We start from the raw sequence: 18,658 nt of genomic DNA on the forward strand, positions 1-18,658 counted from the left end.
ATAAAGCTATTAACAAGTGGGAGAAGAAATAAGGGCAGTGGAACACTTGGATGACTTGCTGTCAGCATCTTGCACCTTTGAAGGAGAAAGAAAAAAGGATTCAGTTTACAAGATACTCTGCCAACGTAAAAAGTAATATTGAGTGTTGTATGCACAGCTTCACAGTGCACTTTTATCCATGCAGGAATGTTGCGTTTGAATTATGATGCAGGGATTTCTTTTTGTGTGGAACTTGGAGCTGCGGAGCTATTTAAATGGAAAATAGCATTGTAATGACTAAAAGCTCTGTGTTGGTAAGCCGTTTCAAGTCTGTATTTGAAGTTGTGTGCTGCTTATCTTGAGATTCAGGTTGACGTTAAAATGTGTTTCTTTGTCGCTGGAGAATTTTATGCTTGCATCTCAAAACAATTTGAAACTGAGGTAGTTAAAGGAGTCAAAGCTTTCTTACACTGTCTTGGTGCCAATCAAAGCCTTGTAGACCCTATAGAAATCTCCTGATGTGGGGATATTTTATATAGGTTGCTCCAAAAATAATGTCTCCTATTTATTTCCATGGACCTCACATGCTGATTTTCTGGCTGGCCATACAGTAGGGGGAAACACTGCAACAAGGAGAAAAAAAATGCAGTTTTGGAATTGTAAAGAGAGGAATAGAAGCTTTGTCTTTCACTCTGTTCTCTATATTGATAATTTGGCCCTTTATTTATTCTGCCTCTACTACAAACTCAAGTGGCAGAATTTAAAGCTAGGCTCTTCATAACTGCAAAAAGTACCAAACTTGTTAATGTAGGTGACACAGAAAATCTCCACAGATTAGATCTGGCCACCCACAAATTATTTGGGATGTGTATGGACTGGAGAGAGAGATCCCACACAGTACAAGAGAGCGTGTGAGATACCACACAGAACAAGGAGGGAAGAGTCATGAATCTATATTTTTATGAATAAAAAGAATATTTATGGACTTTTGCTGGACTCTCCTTGCACTGCCCTAACCCCACTAAGACTACTGCACAAGACAGTGATTGTGGAGAGGACAGGCAGGGCTCAGGGGACATCAAACTCTGTAGCAAGAAATACTTTGTAATGTAGGATATTTCCAGTCTGGAACAAAGACAGGGAACTTCAGCACAGGAACTTAAGATGCTCTGTGTAAGCAAAGGCTTCAGGATGGCCCAGCAAACAGAAGTGGTGATCCAAAGGAGAAATACTGTGATCTAAAGGAGAAATCTTGCCCCTAAGGCGACACTTCAGAATGTAGTCCTGTAGCCCAGAAGGAAGCCCATTTCTAAGTAATAGGTATTGTAGTTGGATCACACAGCGTGGCTTTGCCCAGGTCTCTGCATCTTTGATGCTGTCAAAAGACAAGCATGATCTAACTAGAAGCTTTTTATTTGAGACCTGCATCTATCTGCAGAATGAAATACCAACACACGTGAATTAGGACCAGTTTGTTGTAGGGTCTTCAGAAGCTTCTTTCATAAAGGATTATGAAGGCAGGAGTAGAGAGAGGTTTCCTGCAACTATGGAGAGTGATTCAGGCTAATCAGTCCTTCTTGGTGCTGTCTGGGGTCCCATCAGCTTCAAGAAAGAACAAGCTGAAGCTCCTCCTTCAAGGCAGAGGTTAATACAAGAAATCATGACCAAATATATGAAGCTAATATCATATTATTCAAATGATCAGCAGATCAGAGGATCAAATGACCTAAGTCTCCCTGTCCACGTACTCCCGGGGACTAAAATATTTCAGTCTTGTAGGCTCCTTACTAGTACTGAATTTAAAGATCACAGATTATGCTTCTTTACTTACAAGACAGTGGGGCCAGACTCAGAAGCCAGGAGAGTATTGGGTAGGAACAAGCCTGGAAGGGACAGACTTCTTATCCATGTTTCATTGTCAGTTATGAACCAGCACGTGTCCAGGTTGCCTTCACAGGCTCCCCACCAGCAGGGCCTGTGAGTGATGCTCATGTTGTTCATGTAGAAAAATAAAATAAAATAAAATAAAATAAAATAAAATAAAATAAAATAAAATAAAATAAAATAAAATAAAATAAAATAAAATAAAATAAAATATAAAAGAAAAACCTCAAAATTATTCCAAATCTCTTGCACATGCTAGAAATGAAACCATGATTCTTGGGATTAGCCCAGTTAGAATTTGGTTTATTGAAGTATCACAGAATTTTTGGATTGCAAGGAAGGGACCTCAAAGCCCACCCAGCCCGAACCCCTGTTGTAGGCAGGGCTGCCCCCCACCAGCTCAGGCTGCCCAGGGCCCCATCCAGTCTGGCCTTGAGCTCCTCCATGGATGGGGCACCACAGCTTCTCTGAGCATCTGTGCCAGAGCCTCACCAACCTGAGGAAAGGATTTCCTCCTAACATGTAACCTAAACCTGACCTCTTTTAAGCTATTCCCCCTTATCCTATCCCTGGTAATTTGGATCTTCAGAAACACACATGCAATTTCTGCTCTCCTAAGGCCAATTTTATCAACATGAGTGAGATTTTCATGTGGCAGTTCTGCCTGCTTTCACCTGTGCACAAATGAACACATACTCAGGGATGGCAAAATGAATTTTGCACTTGTAAATTGTACTCATTTGGGAAAGACAACTGTGCAAGCAGAGATGATCCATGAGATCAGGATTTATGCACGCAGACCCAAAGAAATAAAATGGAGGTCTTTTGGAAAATCAGTCGCTATTTGTTGATGAATTTGTGATTCTTGTTTTAGACCAAGAAATTGATTTAAAATAAAAGGACAGTGGTCACGTATGAAACCCTTCGTGTGACTGTGCCAGGGAAACCATTTGAAGTGAGGAGGAAGAAATCAGCCCGCTCAAGCACTGCGCTTCCTCAGCCACAGAGACAACAAGGAGCTTCCAGTGTAGAGCACGGCTCGGCGAACACCATGTGGTTCCAATATCCGCACGACACGCAGTGACCACCGCCGTGCGGCAGGAATTCGGCACTCAGTCCTTGCCTTGCCGGGGTCCCGGCTGCTGAGATGGGGCGGTGGGCTCAGACGGGGCAGTGCTAGGGGAGGAGAAAGCGCAGCCTGCAAACCGCTCGCCTCGGAATGGTACGGATCGCACCAGTGTCTCCCTGGGTTTTCTTTGCAAATCCCCCGCAGGCAGAGTTTGCTCAACTAGTTGAACTGGCTCTTTCTCCCTTGTTGTTTTTTTTTTTTTCTTTTTTCTTTTTTTTCTTTTTTGGCAAACCAAGAATTTCCTTCCTGATAAAAACAGCCGACTGGCTCCCCGATTGGGTGAGGGGTTGGGGAGGATATGACATCAGGCACATCTCTCGCTTCGTGCAGTGTGGTCTGCCTGATCACTGGCTGCTTACCAGCACGGCCAGGGAGGTGTTTCCCTAACTCCCAGCCCAGGTACTTAAGTTTCTGCACAAAGCGGTGTAGCACCGAGTCTCAGCCCGCGGCCGGCTCCTTTGAGCTCATCTGCTGGGCAGATCGCTCCTGCACGAGGGGGCTCGCCGTGAATGATGGAATATAAACTCATAAACTCCTTGGAGTTACCGTGAAGTGAGAAAACAGACACTGGACAGACGGGGCTGAGATGGATGAGGAGAGAATGAATCAAAACGGCAGCAAGTCGCAAGGAGCAGGAGGCCAGGTGCCTGCAACGACTCCATCAGAGGTGCTGATGAGGGGTGAGTAAGGCTCCTGCCTCTGTCCTCCCGTCTGCGGGCAGCAGGAGCGGGCAGGGTCAGGCTGCAAAGGCGAGCTTCTATCGAAGTTACACTTCAGTGCGGATCTGCAGCAACGTCCCCGTGCTCTTGCACTCTCAGAGGGATTTTAATAAGCTCGATACTGATTTCTCTTGTGGTATTTTTTTCCTCTTTTTCTTCTTTATTTATTATTATATATTTTTTTTTCCTGGTGCATCACAGAAAAGGTGTCAAATTCTGCAGTGCAGTTCATGCAAGCAGAAACAAATGCAGTAACTGAACGACAGCAAACTGGAAAAGAGATTGCAGTGTGGCAGTGTGTTGAACTTCGATTGGTGCCAGCTCAGCGCTGGCTCAGTTCCTCTTTTCTTTTTCTTTATTTCCTCTGTATTTTTATCTGCTTTTTATTTCTCTCTCTCTTTTTCTTGTACCCGCTTTTACTTTGCTTTTTTCTTCTTCTTCTTCTTTATTTTTTCTTCTATTTTTCCTTGTTTTTCTTCTTCAGTTTTTCTTCTTTTTTTCTTTTTAACATTCTTATTCTTTCCAGTCAGCAGGCCCAACTGCCCTTGCCCAGATGCAGCCACTTGCCTGTACAGGTTCTTCCACAATGTCTATGGCCTGACTATCAGCTGTGACCAACGCTGTTGTAGTCAGTGGTGAAGTTATTCAAATAAATGCCCTCACTCCGATTGTTGCTCTGTTGGCTGGCCCAGAGCCATTGAAAATACAACATGGTGACCAACCAAGGACAAAGAATTTATCTTTACACAGCAGCTTAGCTAATGATGTTCCCTGCACCCCCATTTTCTGAGGCACCATTCTTTCAGTTCATGGTCAATGAAGTGGGATTATGGAGGGAAATTAAGATAATATGACTTCATAGTGTCCTTCTTTCTGGGGCTATTGAGAACACTTCTATCCTTAACACGTAGAAAAATGAGATGCTGAAAAATAAACAGAGGCAAACTACAGCTTAAAGATGATCAGTGTGTTGGCTGTGTTGCCTGCTGCTCCTCATGTGTGTGTGCGTGTGTATGCATGCACTGAGGCTAGGGTGGGAGCGAAGGGAAAGCGACGTCATTACAACAGTGTGAACCAAATCCAGTTCACATGGGCGATGAGCTCTGCCAAAATGGAGTCTGGGAGGGAGAAAGCTTACAGGCAGCATGGGTGGCTTGGTCTCTTAGGTGCTGGAGCTCAGCATGTTCCTCTTGCGCCTGCCTGAATCTTAGCAGAGCCAATAAGCTCTGCTGGTGGCTTGCAACGGGAATATATTTGGTTACATATATCATGGGTGTTAGGTGAAAGCCTTTAAATATGAAAAATACCATTCATAGTATTGTTATACATAACGCTGTAGGCTTATGTAAATGTAAATGCGTTTGCAAGAGCATGCCTCAGCTGGAAGGATTTCAGAGCCCCTTGTGAGCTACACTGTGTGAGGTTACCATGAAAGGAAAGCAGCCTAGGGAGTCACTGGGTGTGTGACACCCTCTCCATGGTCAGAGACTGAAAAAATATGCTTTCAGCCTCTACCACAGAGTGAATGCTCCTCTAGAAACGTGCTGTAAGCACATCCACAGGCAGCAGTCAAAGCTTGGTTGTTCATGAAGTTACTGGTATAAGGCTCCCTCTATATTTGCCCTGCCAGCATTCAAGGGCCCAGGTGGATGCAGTGCAATCAAGTAGGACCAGAGGTTTCATGTAACCTCTGGGTTGGCTGCAGTTTTCAGCAGTGAAAGGGGAGCTGGATGGCCCCAGGCCACAAAAAGCCAGTGGGTTTTGGATGATGAAAGCCACGAGGCCTGACAGAGCTTAATTGTGGATCAAGGTGCAGGCAAATTTCAAATATGGATTAACAGTCTCATTTTTCCATGATAGAGCAATTGTACATATTTTTGGGTAGCAGAAATCTGTGCTGCTGTGGCCATATTTGTAGTGAATGCAACTGTGCCAACTGTGTACACTGGCCTTTCTTCTCCATGGACTGCTCTGACAGCAAAGAATTTCAGAATTTAAGAAGTCTAGGGCTAGTTAGCATCGGCACTTATTTAGGCTTTAATCAGATGCCTGTATATGGTAATAATAGTGATCTTTTATATTACTGGCATTGTATCTACTGTGCCATGCAGTCAAAAGGACCTTTCACCCTTTATTCACAATTTACCCAAGATGATTTTAAAGCTATCTCAGGCTTCCACTTCTGTTTAAGGTAAATGATCCAGTCCTGCCTAGTACAGGATGCCCAACCAGGTTAGGACATCCTCGCATATACCCCTTTTATTTTCCACTGACACTGATCAGTCTTCTAATTCATTATTAAGAATTTATGAAATTAGAAGTTAATGGTCATTCCACAGATCTCTATGATCTGGTTTGGAATCTTAATATAAACTTGTTTTTTTCCTGAAGAAAACACTGAGTTGGATGGATAAGGGCTACATGTGGATAGAGCAGACCATGCACCTCCCTCTTTGTCACCAAAACAATGACACGATGATATAACATCATGGCCGTTCATACAAAATGTTACCTGTATTTGACTAAAAAGAGATCAAACACTGCTCAGAAAACTTGTTCTCAGTCTAGAACTTTAGAACTCTTGTAAACATGTTTCCTTGCAACTCATTAATATCTGGCAACAGCATTGGTAACAGCATGGCACTGGATACACAACCAGAGTTAAGCTTAGAGGTGAGCTTAGTTCAAGGTACGAGGAGAAAAATACAGTTTTGTCTCTCAGTATACTACCATCTGCATTATAAAAAGCTTTGCAAAATCAAGGGTCTTTGCTTAGTGATATCTGTGGGCTTTGGTTTTCTCTTGCTCTTATCACTGCTGACTGGGGTCTTCTCACAGGACTACTCAAAACAGCACAATGACGGTCACTGAAAAAGCATAGGTAAATGTAAGACAGTAACCTCAGTACACACAGTGCACTGCACCTGACGTTCCTGAGGTGTTCAATGCAAACAAGAAGAGATGCTTTGCAACTTTGTACCTTGGAAGATGAGATATTTAACTTTGCACAGGTGAAGGTAATTTAACAAGCACCATTTGAGACACATCACTTTTAAAGCACAGCTATTCTAGTCAATAATACTGTGCTTTAATAACTGTACCATGGTTTTGCTGTCATTATCAGATGACATATCCTTATGAGACCAGAATCATAGCTTCTGGAAATTGTTGTCCACTTGCTAAGGCCAAAGAATGGTTAGGAACTTACTGCAAGTACATGTTATGGTACACAGGCCATGGAACTCAGGAGGAGGCAGGCAGAAGGTAGGTGAAATGCCCTCTGGAAATGCTTGTTTTCCTTCCCAGGAGTACCTGGGCTATTAATATAGACCAGATGTTGAATTTCGAGGCAATGGATACCAAAGGAGGTAAATCTCTCCAGATGAATTAGCGTCTCTGGTGGCCCTGAGCCATAAACTTGTAATGCTAAAGGAGCCCTCTGTTAATATTTGGATGGCCATCAGTACTGCATTAGTTTGTTTCACTGTGTTAAAACAAAGAACAGATACAGCATCTACATAAATGAAGTGTAAAGTATTTCCTCAGACCTTTATATTAAGCTGCAAATTGAGGAAAGGTATGTCCTGTAAAATGCATCACATAATGTTTTTGCCTGTCAAATAAATCTTTCAGAAAAGTACTTGACATGACTTAACAGGTTTGTTACCAGATTTAATCATAAAGGCTCCCTCCCATACCTCCTTCATTCAACCAGAACTACGCTGACTCATTTCCGGAAATTATTTTTGGCATGTGGTATTTTTATGAACATCAGTTCTGAAATATCAAGATTACTTCAAAGTAGGAGTTAGAATTCTGGTTCTGATGCAGACCTTTTTCTTTTTGTTTCCTGAACCATCTGCCAAAGTGCCCTATGTTGGTCTTTTGCACAAGTCCCAATGAGAGAAAATGTGATTCTTTTTATTGTTTGTTTGTTTTATATAGGCACTTAGAATATTAGTGTTTTTAACACAGTTATAGGAACACTTTCTTTATGACATTCCTAAGTGAAATTACTGCCTTCGTGACCTGGGCCTGTGTTCTTACTACCATTCACTGGGTATCCCACCCCCTGCACTGTCCCTTGGAGAAATGGAGGGATCATGTGCTGAGACACAAGTAGATCTTGGGGTCGTGGTAGGTGTTCCCATATTGCTGAGGAGTCTCATTTTCTTCAGCATCAGAGAGAAGATCATTTGCAAGTCCTCTTGCTCTCACTCTTTTGCCATGGCCCAGAGAGGCAGAGCAGCAAGAGATCATGCAGTCCGCATGTCCTTAGGGTGAAATCACATCTCTTTCTTAAAAAAAAACAAACCACCTTACTGTAAATACAGTGTTTTTCACTAAATCTGCTTCACCTAAAACTGTGTGACTTCTTTCCTCCACTAAATGTTCAAGCATGAAAACTAAAATCTAAGGCGTTCCCTTGAGCTTCCATCTACATTTGCTTTTTATGGCTTCCACAGCACTGAGAATAAGCTATTATTTAAAACGCACCACTGCAGAGGCTGACACTGGACTGAAAACTGAGACACAAAATCAACAGGTAGTACAATTTGTCTCCTTGTACTTTGGTTCTGTCTCTAGTTACACATTGTTGAACTAAGCCCACCTCTTGAGCAGGGGTGAATGACTGAGCAGCTGTACCCTTTCCAAAACATGCTCCTTTTGAGCTAATTGTTAAAGCCTAATGAGCTTGTGAAAACAAAGGCGCTGGAAATAATTCAAACAGAGACAAGCTCAGTCAGAACAAGGTGGTGTTCTGTAAATCATTCTCTTGTCCTCTGAATGGGAACACAGCTGCTCAGCACTAACAGGGGATGAATTAAAAACACACCCAGAGTGAACCCATCCTGTTTTTTCACTCTTCCCTGCAGCCTCTCCAAGAAAAGCTTGGTGGTTCAAGTAATAAATTAGAGGAGAGGATTACTGGGTTACACAGTTGAAGTAAAGTACATGGAATTGTTAGACATTCTCCTGTCTTTCTCTTTATGCAGACTTCGTTTCAGACTGGTCTCCTTTACATGATGCATCTATCCATGGGCGTCTGCTTGCTCTGAAGAAGCTCATCAACCAGGTATTCCTCTGCCAAGTCAATATGATCTCTACTGTGTTAATTTGGTTGCTGAGTGCAGTCTGTGTTTTACTCTGAAACATCCAGGGTGAGGAGATCATGTAGACCAAAATGCAGTGAAGTCTTTGTGTAACATATTTTTTTTCTACACTTTTTTGCCTCACTAACTCTGCATGCTAAGCTGAAGACCTACATCTTGGGTTGCAGGTAACAAGACTTTAGCTGCTACCCCTGTGGTCGGTTGCAGGGCTCTTTCTGCAGCTCCCGTGCCCATGACCAGCTCTTGTTGCCTTTGGTGGGGGCAGCTCCAGATGCAGACGAGACTCCAGTTGAGGCTTCAGTTCAGGCACCCAGACATCTGTTTCTGGTGCTCTTTGAAGTGCTTGAAGGCCCTGCTCCTCCCAAAGAAGGGCACAGCTGTGGAGAAGAAAGTTCTGAACTTCTCTTCACCGTTCCCTCAAAATTATTAGACTTAGCCAGTGGAGGATAGAGAATTGTTATTGTAAACTCTTCCATCTTAAACTTCTAGATCATGAAGACTGATAGAAGAGATCCTGTGATAGAGTCAATTCAGTGGTTTCTAATGAAGAAGCCAATTTTTATTCAAAAAGTTCCATTATCTAAAGAAAGTATATCAAATGTATATATCAAGAGTACTTCTAAGTTTGTTCCATTCAAACAGTCACAGACTGGAGGTCAAAAGACATGAGCAGACATGTAAACTAGAGTCAGGCACGACCCTGTCGAGGGGGTTTAAAATATTTTTAAATCATTTTTATTTCAGAGTTTGTTAGCTGTGATGTAGTAGAAGTAAAATAAAGCAAAATACCTAGAAGGATGTCTGCATTGTTCTGTTGGACAGTTTGCTGACCACAGCTTTCTGTCTAGATTAGAGATGTAGAATAGGCATGATCTCTGGCACAATGTGCCAGTATCCGTTCCAGCTGAAGCACCACAGACTCTTTCATTGCTTACCTAGTAACTCCAAGCAGTTGAGAAAACTATGATTAAATAAAACTAAGAATCATTATGGAAGGGTGGTGGGCTGTTGCTACTGTTGTTTGTTTGTTTTGTAGTTGGCTGTAATGATATTTTCTTTCATCAGGGGAGTGATGTTAATCTTGTTACTGCAGACCATGTGTCTCCTCTCCATGAAGCCTGCTTAGGTGGTCATGCTGCTTGTGCCAGTTTCCTATTAAAGCATGGTGCTAAGGTAAGTGCATCATGGACAAGATATTGTCTCCAGTGTTAACATGTTTTATTATGACAATTTAATGCTACATCGTAGAATCACAGAATGGTTTGGGTTGGAAGAGACCATAAAGATCATTTAGTTCCAACCCCCCTGCTGTGGGCTGGGACACTTCCTATCAAACCAAGTTGTCAAAAGTCTCATCCAACCTGGCCTTGAACACCTCCAGAGATGGGACATCCACAGCTTCTCTGGACAACCTGTTCCAGTGTTGTTTTTATTCTTCCCCCAGGTGAATGGGGTTACTGTTGACTGGCACACTCCTTTGTTCAGTGCTTGTGTCAGTGGCAGTGTGGCTTGTTTGAATTTACTGCTGCAACATGGGGCCAACCTGCACCCGCCCTGTGACTTGGCATCCCCCATCCATGAAGCTGCTAAGAGAGGTAACCTCATGGGTGTCAGCACTGTTTTTTATCTTGCTAGAAGTCTGGGGAAGTGGAGAAAAGAGGTAAAGAAGATCTTCATGATTTAGGCCAGGGATTGTTCCTTCCTACTTACTCTCGTCACAACTGTTGCAATTGCTCCCAACACTGGTGCTCACCAAGGGCCACTTGTTGCTGCTTTTGGGGCCTCTGGGTTAATGTGGTGACACTTGGAAAGGGATACATTGTCCAAATCAGCTGTCTGTTATACAGCGATCCAAGAGAGTTGTCTGGCCATCTTCAAAAGCAGAAGAGAAATTCAGCATGATTCATCTCATCTCCAATAGAGATCTGTAATGAGTCAGATGTAATGCAGGGGCTTTAGCATATTTTCAAACTGGATTTGCAGTTCCTGTTTTTCTGATTGAAAACACTGGAGTAAGGAGAATGGATCAAAGTATTACACTATCACCTCTTGGCAAAACAGCGAATCTTTGCCAAATTCAACTTCTGCATCAGAGAATTTGGACTGTTGCAAAATGCCTGATCTCTGCATGTTGACTCTGCCTTTATCCCTTTTAAGGTCATGTGCAATGTGTTGAGCTCCTCACATCCCATGGGGTGAATATAGATCACAACGTCAACCATCTGGGTACTCCGCTTTATGTAGCTTGTGAGAACCTTCAAGTGGACTGTGCCAGGAAGCTACTTGAGTCAGGTAAAAGAAAAAATAAAGGATGATGTATTTTCATTCCCTTTAATGTCTGACTTTGGATTCTCTTTGCAGCAAAGATTTAGAGGAATTCCTACTCTGGAACCTGGATAAGTTTTCTGTGTCAGTCCTGTGTTAGAGGCGGGAGCAGGGTAAACAGGGCCTTCTTGATCAAGAAATGAGCTTTACAACTCCCAGCAAAGTGATGGATCATCCTGGATTTCATGCTGCCAGTGATGCCTACAACAATGCCATCTTCTCCAGCATCCATGTATTTGTGCTGCTGTAGCTATTTGAAGAGAGTAGAAAGAAGCTTCCTTTTTTCTTTAACCCTCTTTACTCAATAGAAATAACTGAACAATTTTTACATACTTCTTTTGCAAATGTTTTAATTCTTACAAAGTTCATAAAACACCTGAAACGTTTCCAACATGGAGGAAAAACATTCAGCACTGTGTCCTTTTCCTCAGATAAACTCAACTACAAATCTAACCACTTGGATAATTATACAATGCCATTTCTTACCTATGGCAGTTCATCTCTTCTAACAAAAGGGGCTGCATAGCAAAATGTAGCCACGTAGCTCATAGAAAAATGATGGACCAACCAAACCCCCTTGACACATTTAGATAGCATTATTCACGATTTAATCTTTTCTAAATAAATCAAATGCAGATTAAGACTTCACTTTTGCTTATTATTTTCTGTTGTTTTGCCTTTTGTCTTTTCTCACTTCTGTATATAGGAATATGTGCTTTAAAAATGTCATAAATGGTCTTGAATTGATTCTGCAGTTCACACGTTTTGTGATATGTTAGCTCAGGATAACAGACTGAGGAGCACTTGAAGATTAGAGAGTGCTTACATCCTCCACTATTAAGGGCCTCAAAATTTTTCCATCCTCATATTTTTTCCTGAGCAGACTTGGTAACTAAGCACCTGGAAATCAGCTTAAGCCTCCACTATGGAGCAGGTTGAAACTTTGCATACATTTTAAAGGAATGGTGAGCTGGGATAGGGAGCAAATGAGATCCATAGAGGGAACTACTCTTTTGTTAGGCTTCAAGAAGTCTGTGGGCTGGACTGTGGGTGAAAGACTTCCTTGTGCGATGTTCCTTTGGAATCATTTTCACAACTCCACTGCTTCACAGCAAGTACAAATTATGGGACTAAGACCTAAAGGACAGGAATTCATCTCTAGGTGAATGCTACAGTGTTTATGGATTGCTCAGGGAAATTGCAGCTAGTGCAGGAAGTGGAAATAAACTCTGGTGTAGTCATTTTTCCTTGTCATCTCTTTGTATTCAGGTGCAAATGTGAACAGCGGCAAGGGCCTGGAGTCCCCACTGCATGTGGCCGCCAGGAGTTGCAGTGTAGAGCTGGTGATGCTCCTGATTGATTTTGGAGCGGACATTTGGGCAAAGAATGCTGAAAGCAAAAGGCCGATGGAGCTGGTTCCACCTGGCAGCCCTTTGGGCCAACTGTTCCTGCAGAAAGAAGGTGTCTCTTAGTACTTGTTTTTTTCCTTCACTTGGGATGCTACAGGGAAAAATCATACAAAGCACTTCACAAGGCTGTAGTATTTTGTACTCCTAGTTCTACAATGCAGAGAATAACTAAGGCTACCTCAGTTTGCTGATATTTGGACACTGTTTCCTTCTGTGTCAGAGTATAGTGGTGCTAAGTGACCTACAGGTCCATGAACATTGCATTAGGGAGAAACCATAATGAGCTTTCAGTGTGATGCAACAGAGAGCTTAGGGTAAAAAAAAAAAATTCCCTTGAGTCTGGGATGGGAATAAAGCTAGAAACGTTGTATGAAACATGCCAATGAATGTGAACAAAAAATCACCTCTGATGAGAGCTGTGTTTATCTGGTGGATACTGGGACTAGGATCCTCAGTTTTTATAGTGTGCCAACTTTTAGACACATACAAAATACTGCATACATTAAAAATTATAACACTGATCTTCTAGTTGATTGGTATTTACTTTTATTGTGGGGACAAAGCCTTGCGTAGGTGCAAAAGTGTCTTTAAAGTGAGACTATATTCATTATTCTGTGGGGATTAAGAAAAACTATGCAGGAATGATAAACGTATATATACACTAGATTTTCTTGGAAGGCCAATTACCAGTATCAAGCTGTAGGGCTAACTCTTAGGAAGTGCTTATTTAGAGCATATGAATGAAATTATGCCAGGTCTATGTTGTTTGATTGGTTACAAACACTTTGATGAATGAGGCAGATGCATTTTACTTACTGTTCTTGAGAGAAATTAGAATAAATTCTTTAGTGTCGGAGTTCTTGTGTTCTTCTTTAAGTGCTCTCGTTTAGTCAGTAAACTACACAAACTAATAACCTGGGTTATCATTATCTTAAACAAATTACTGACCCACAATTCTACTAAGTGTAGATGTGGTTATTGTCATAAACAGATTTACACCAAGTAAATAAAGTGATGAATCAGGCCCTTTGTGGAACAGTAATATGAAAATATCAACATGGAAACAACTGTGCTGTGCGTATTATATATGTGCAGCAGACATTTGGTTTCCAGCCTAATCTATGGTGCACAGAGTGGTGATCTTTTCAGACTCAAATCCCTGCTGCACGAGCCTCGTGACTCCTGAGGCACCACATGTGTCCTGTTTATTTGAGATAAAAAAACATCCCAGGCACACCCTGTGGAGCTGTCATGAAAACTGCTGTGGCTGAGCTAAAGGCTTGGGCAAAAAGGATCTTTTCTAAGCAAAATTCAGCAATTGAAGTTAGAAATGATGAGTGCCTGAAGGGTATTTTGCAGCTGACTGGTGTTTTTCTGATGTTCTCCAACATGCCTTTTCCTGAGTAGGGTGATATCTAATGGGCAGCTGATGTCTGTCTCCTGTGGCTTCGAATTGTTGCTGCCCAGGAGAGGGGTGTGCACATTGCATCCTCTGGTTTAAACGGGGATCAGAATTTCCTAATGGGCCCCATAGCTCCTCACAGGCCTCATAGTTCCTTATGAACCTCATAGGTCCAGCACACAATTCTTGTTCCCCTCTCCCTGTGCACACCATCACATGCCATGCTGGCATTGCAACAGGGTCAAATATGTGCAGCAAAGGGCTAACTAACAACCCAAGTATGTTTTCTGAGTTGTTTTGAAGAGCTTGCTTGCATCTGCTTTTTTTGTGCTGCAGTCTGCATTCTCTCCTTACCACACTTCATTTCTTTGCCTCAGCATCTCTGCTTACCACTATCTTTCCACTCACTCATGGCTGCTGGTACTGACACTGGCCCGTACCATCTCCCTCTTGCCTTCTACACTTTCTTCTTATCATCTCCTCCACAACCGTGGCATTCAAACTTTCATTTGTGTTCACTGCTTGCTTGCATTTGCAAGCCTGCCTATGGCAGGGGGATTGAAGCTGAGTGCTTTTTAAGATTCCTTCCAACCAAAGCCATTCTATGATTCTCTGATCTTCCCTTCTCATCTTCCTTTCTCCTGGAAGACCATCACTGCTCTCAGTGCTGGCCAACCGCATGTGCGGCACAGGGCTGTGCAAGTGGTAAGTTGGGGTATGAACAGTGGCAGGCCCTGCCATCAAAAGCACTGAACAGCATCTACCCTATCATGAAAAGGATAAGCCTCCCAAATAAGCCCTTAATGTCATTATACTTAAATAAAGGGGTTGAAAATAGCACTAGATTCTTCAGCATGACTTGTATTTATCAGCATGGGACTGTTTAATCAGGAAGGCTTAAATAAAGGATTATGTAGCATTTCTTTTGCTATGTGTTTGTCACTGTTATGAAATAAGTTTCAAGCAGCGGGGTGCAATTCTGGATCTCAATGAAGGTCTGTGGGGGGAAGACTTTGAAGGAAGCATCAGTCATCTCTTCACAAACAGTACAAGCGCTTTAACACTCATGCAAGTTAAAAAGGAAGGAATGATTCTGTTAATACTTATTATGGGTGTATAATGACAGAGAGTGATGAGGCTTGAACCAAATGGTGGGTTGACATCTTTTGGTAGATGTAGGCCTGGCTTTCCACTACCAAGTGTGCTGTGGGCTGCATGTCTATGGTGGGCCTTGGGGAGGTAAAGCCATATGCGTAACATGTCTTCTGTCTCTCTCCAGGGCCGCTGTCCTTGATGCAGCTCTGTCGCTTGTGCATCAGAAGGTGCTTTGGACACAAGCAGCATCAGAAAATAACTGGCCTTCTTCTCCCTGAAGAGCTGAAACATTTTCTTCTTCATGTTTAAGCCTTTCAAGTATGAAATGGTGCCTTAATAGCACAACAAGGTTTATTGAAGAAAAATTTCTCACCAGTAGTGTTGCCAACACCTGCAGTGTGTTAATGTGTGACGGCTACTGGTCCCTGGTAAAGCCCAGGGTCTGAGAAACATAGGAACAACCAACTTGCTGAGTCCTCAGCATCACCCCCGGCCAAACAGTGGCTTGAAAAGGAGTTATTCTGCATGGCTGTACTGTAGAGCATAAAAATGTGTCTCAGGATCCGCCTAGAAAGGGCAGGAAATAAGCACCACGTTTTGAGACAGACCTCGTGTTCTCTGAGTCCTGGCACAGTTTCAGAGGGCTCATGGCTGACAAAAGCTTAAAAAGAAAGCACATATCCCAGTGCAGCATGAACAGCACTTTGTGTATGTTTAAGGATAGCTGCGCTTTTTCAGCAAGCAGACTTAGTGCCGACATCTGTGAGGGCTGTATCCACACCGCCATAAGAATAAGGAAAGGGAACTCAACTGAACCTACTTGCAAAGTTGGACAACACAACTGATGGATACAGGTGTCTGGTACGAGAGGTTAATTTTTGTGCTGATCAGACACAGGAAGCAGTTCTGTTGATCTGTGGGACACTAAATTGTACACTAATGGGACAAAATGATAAACACAAATAGGTCCTTAAGTTCCCTTGTTATGGGATACAGACCCCTAGAAATTTTCACTGGCCTGACTCAGTTCATCACACATCTGAGCTATATAAACATCCACTGGCTGCTTTAAGATGTCAATCTCTACTCTTTCCCTCCTGATGAAAGAGGAAAAAAAACATTTGTCATATTCTGAAAAAAAAAGTAATAAATAGAGTTTATTATAGAAGGATCCTTCTAAAATCAGTATCTTGCATATGCTGAATCTCCATTGAACAGGCAGGGAGCAGACAGCTGACCTAGTGCTTAACTTTTTGAAGATTAATGTTAAGCGTGAAGAATCCCTGCTTTGGTGACACATCTGAAAGCTGAAAATCCATCTTACTACATTTGAGATCAAGAACTATTTATTTATTTTTTTACCTACAAGTTTCATCAGTTACCTTTAAGCATCTTATTTTGTTACATTATCACAGCAATATTAATATCAGGATAAGGAGAAGATGGTGAGAACATTGCTTCTAGATCGCTTTTCATCTGGAAATTTCATACCTTAACTTTGCTTCCTTGAATTCCTCAGATCACGCATAATTAGGATGAATTCTGTTTGCTCAGTTTGTGTCATCTCAGCATATTTGCTTATTTATTTTAGTATAAATTGTGATCAACACTGTTGAATTCCATCTTTATGCATCAACACTTATCCAGTTATGAACTATAAAAGCTGTACAAGATGCAAACCAAATAAGCTAAATAAGCTAAATAAGCAAGGTTTGGGTGTTTTTTTTTTTTTTTTTTTTTTTTTTTTTTTTTTTTTGTATTTGAAATCAAATATAATGCAAGATTTGAAAGACTGTCATGAATATATTTTATCAGATATTTTGATATTATTTTGCTGACAGTTAAATGGCTGTCAACACACAGTTGTATAAGATGTTAGTTAAAAAATAAATGGTTTATATTCTGTTTTGATTTTCTTTCATTTTTTAAATATGATAAAATGAATACTGCCTGATGCTATGGATTTTTGGACTGAACTCTGATTGCGATGCTGTCTACAGGGTAGTAACATAGAGAGTGTTATTACTAAACAGACGTAGTGAAGTTGAGACTAAGATGCAGACACTTCTCAAATCTTGCCCTTTGCTGACATTTGAAGGTGGAATTTGACACTTGCAGTTATTTTTCTACTCAATTGAGGATTAATGAATAGCAGTATGTGATTTCATAGAGCAGGAAAAGATGTACCTTAAAGTGGTCACCGTCTTCAGTTCACATTTTTTTAGTAACTTACATCAGATTGGTTCTTATGTCTCATAGGCAAGTGGCACATGTAATGATCAGGGTGCCCTTTTGTGTGCCTATGCAACTGAAGAATTATTTGCCGTAAGTTAGCATGTGGAAATCCCTTTACAGCTTGACATCCAAGAGACATCTGCCAGAACTGAGCATGTACACTATGGGTATTGAGAGGGGTGGGAGTGCAGCAATTCCCTCTTCTTTCAATGTGTCTCCAAGTATGCCCACTGAGACCAGCTTAAAGAGAGATGACAATACCAGCAATTTGCTTTACAGGATGCTGTTTCAGCTTCTTATGAAAACGGTTGAACTAAATAAACACCTTCATAAAATAACTAATTCTTAACTGGAAACCAGAGGCATCTTAATCATGTAAATGTAATATAAAACTTTGGAGTGTATGCAGAGAATGTCATAGGGAAAAGCCCTAGAGGGATGAGTGGACCAAGAAATCTTGTCAGTATTCAAGGATTACTTTCTTCTAGCTCAGGAGTGATGCATCCCAACAGAAAAAGAAGTCAGGCATAAATGCCAAAAGGCCTACATAGATGAATAAGAAGCTTCTGGCCAAACTCAGGCACAAGAAGGAACACGAGAAGGAAGTAGAGTGTGGAATCAAGGACAAATAACATGGGAAAAATACAGAGACATTGTCCAAGCAGCCAGGGATCAAGTTATCAAGCTAGAGCCCAAATAGAATTTAGTATGTTCAGGGATATAATGGGCATCAAAATGGCTTCTACAAGCACCTCAGTTACAGAATGAAGACTACAAAAACTGTGGACCTCTCCTGAAGAGAAAGGAGACTTAGTTATCCAAGGAGGTAGAAAAGCCTAAGAAGTGAATTCCTCCTTTGCCCCAGCCTTTACCAGTAAGACTGGCCTTTGGGAATCCCAAAACCCAGGCTGAATGGCTAGAGCAGGGAGGATATGCCTTTGGAAGAAAAGAACAGGGAATATTTGAGCAAACTGGACGTTCACAAGTCCATGGGCTGTGATGGGATGCACCTGTGAGTCCTGAGGAAGAAGGCAGATGTGATTGTGAGGTTGCTCTATAATCTTTACCTGAAGACCAGAGAACAGCAGTCACTCCTATATTGAAAAATGACAAGAGGGAGGATCCAGGGAACTACAAGTCAGAAAGACTCATCTTGATCCCTGAGAAGGTGATGGAACAGTTCATCGTGGAAACCATTCCTAGGCACGTGGAAGAGAAGAAAATCATCCAGATTAGCCAGCATCCATTCACCAAGGGGAGGAGATGTCTGACCATCTTGGTAAGCTTCTGTAATGAAATCACCAGCCTGATGGGTAGGTGAAGAGCAGTAGGCATTGTCTTCCTGGACTTCAGTAAGGCCTTTGACA

General features: G+C 41.9%; 1 protein-coding gene across 1 annotated transcript; it reads left to right on the forward strand.

Annotated features, from left to right (window-relative positions):
- Positions 1 to 3,298: 3,298 nt before the first annotated feature.
- Positions 3,299 to 16,961, forward strand: ASB9 (ankyrin repeat and SOCS box containing 9). The gene is made up of 7 exons (XM_072345875.1): positions 3,299 to 3,672; positions 8,709 to 8,788; positions 9,891 to 9,998; positions 10,270 to 10,420; positions 10,983 to 11,117; positions 12,420 to 12,611; positions 15,241 to 16,961. Exons 1-7 carry the CDS (start codon positions 3,579 to 3,581, stop codon positions 15,363 to 15,365), a joined length of 885 nt encoding a protein of 294 aa, XP_072201976.1. The 5' UTR covers positions 3,299 to 3,578; the 3' UTR covers positions 15,366 to 16,961.
- The last annotated feature ends 1,697 nt before the right edge of the window (positions 16,962 to 18,658 follow it).

This window comes from Excalfactoria chinensis, chromosome 1, assembly GCF_039878825.1.
Source record: "Excalfactoria chinensis isolate bCotChi1 chromosome 1, bCotChi1.hap2, whole genome shotgun sequence".
NCBI lineage: Eukaryota > Metazoa > Chordata > Aves > Galliformes > Phasianidae > Excalfactoria > Excalfactoria chinensis.

Bases quoted from the DNA above. Each gene is read 5' to 3' on its own strand.
- ASB9 (XM_072345875.1), top strand. From the start codon at position 3,579: ATGGATGAGGAGAGAATGAATCAAAACGGCAGCAAGTCGCAAGGAGCA. The intron at 8,789-9,890 runs GTATTCCTCTGC...TTCTTTCATCAG, and splicing joins TGAAGAAGCTCATCAACCAG to GGGAGTGATGTTAATCTTGT. The intron at 9,999-10,269 runs GTAAGTGCATCA...TTCTTCCCCCAG, and splicing joins TATTAAAGCATGGTGCTAAG to GTGAATGGGGTTACTGTTGA.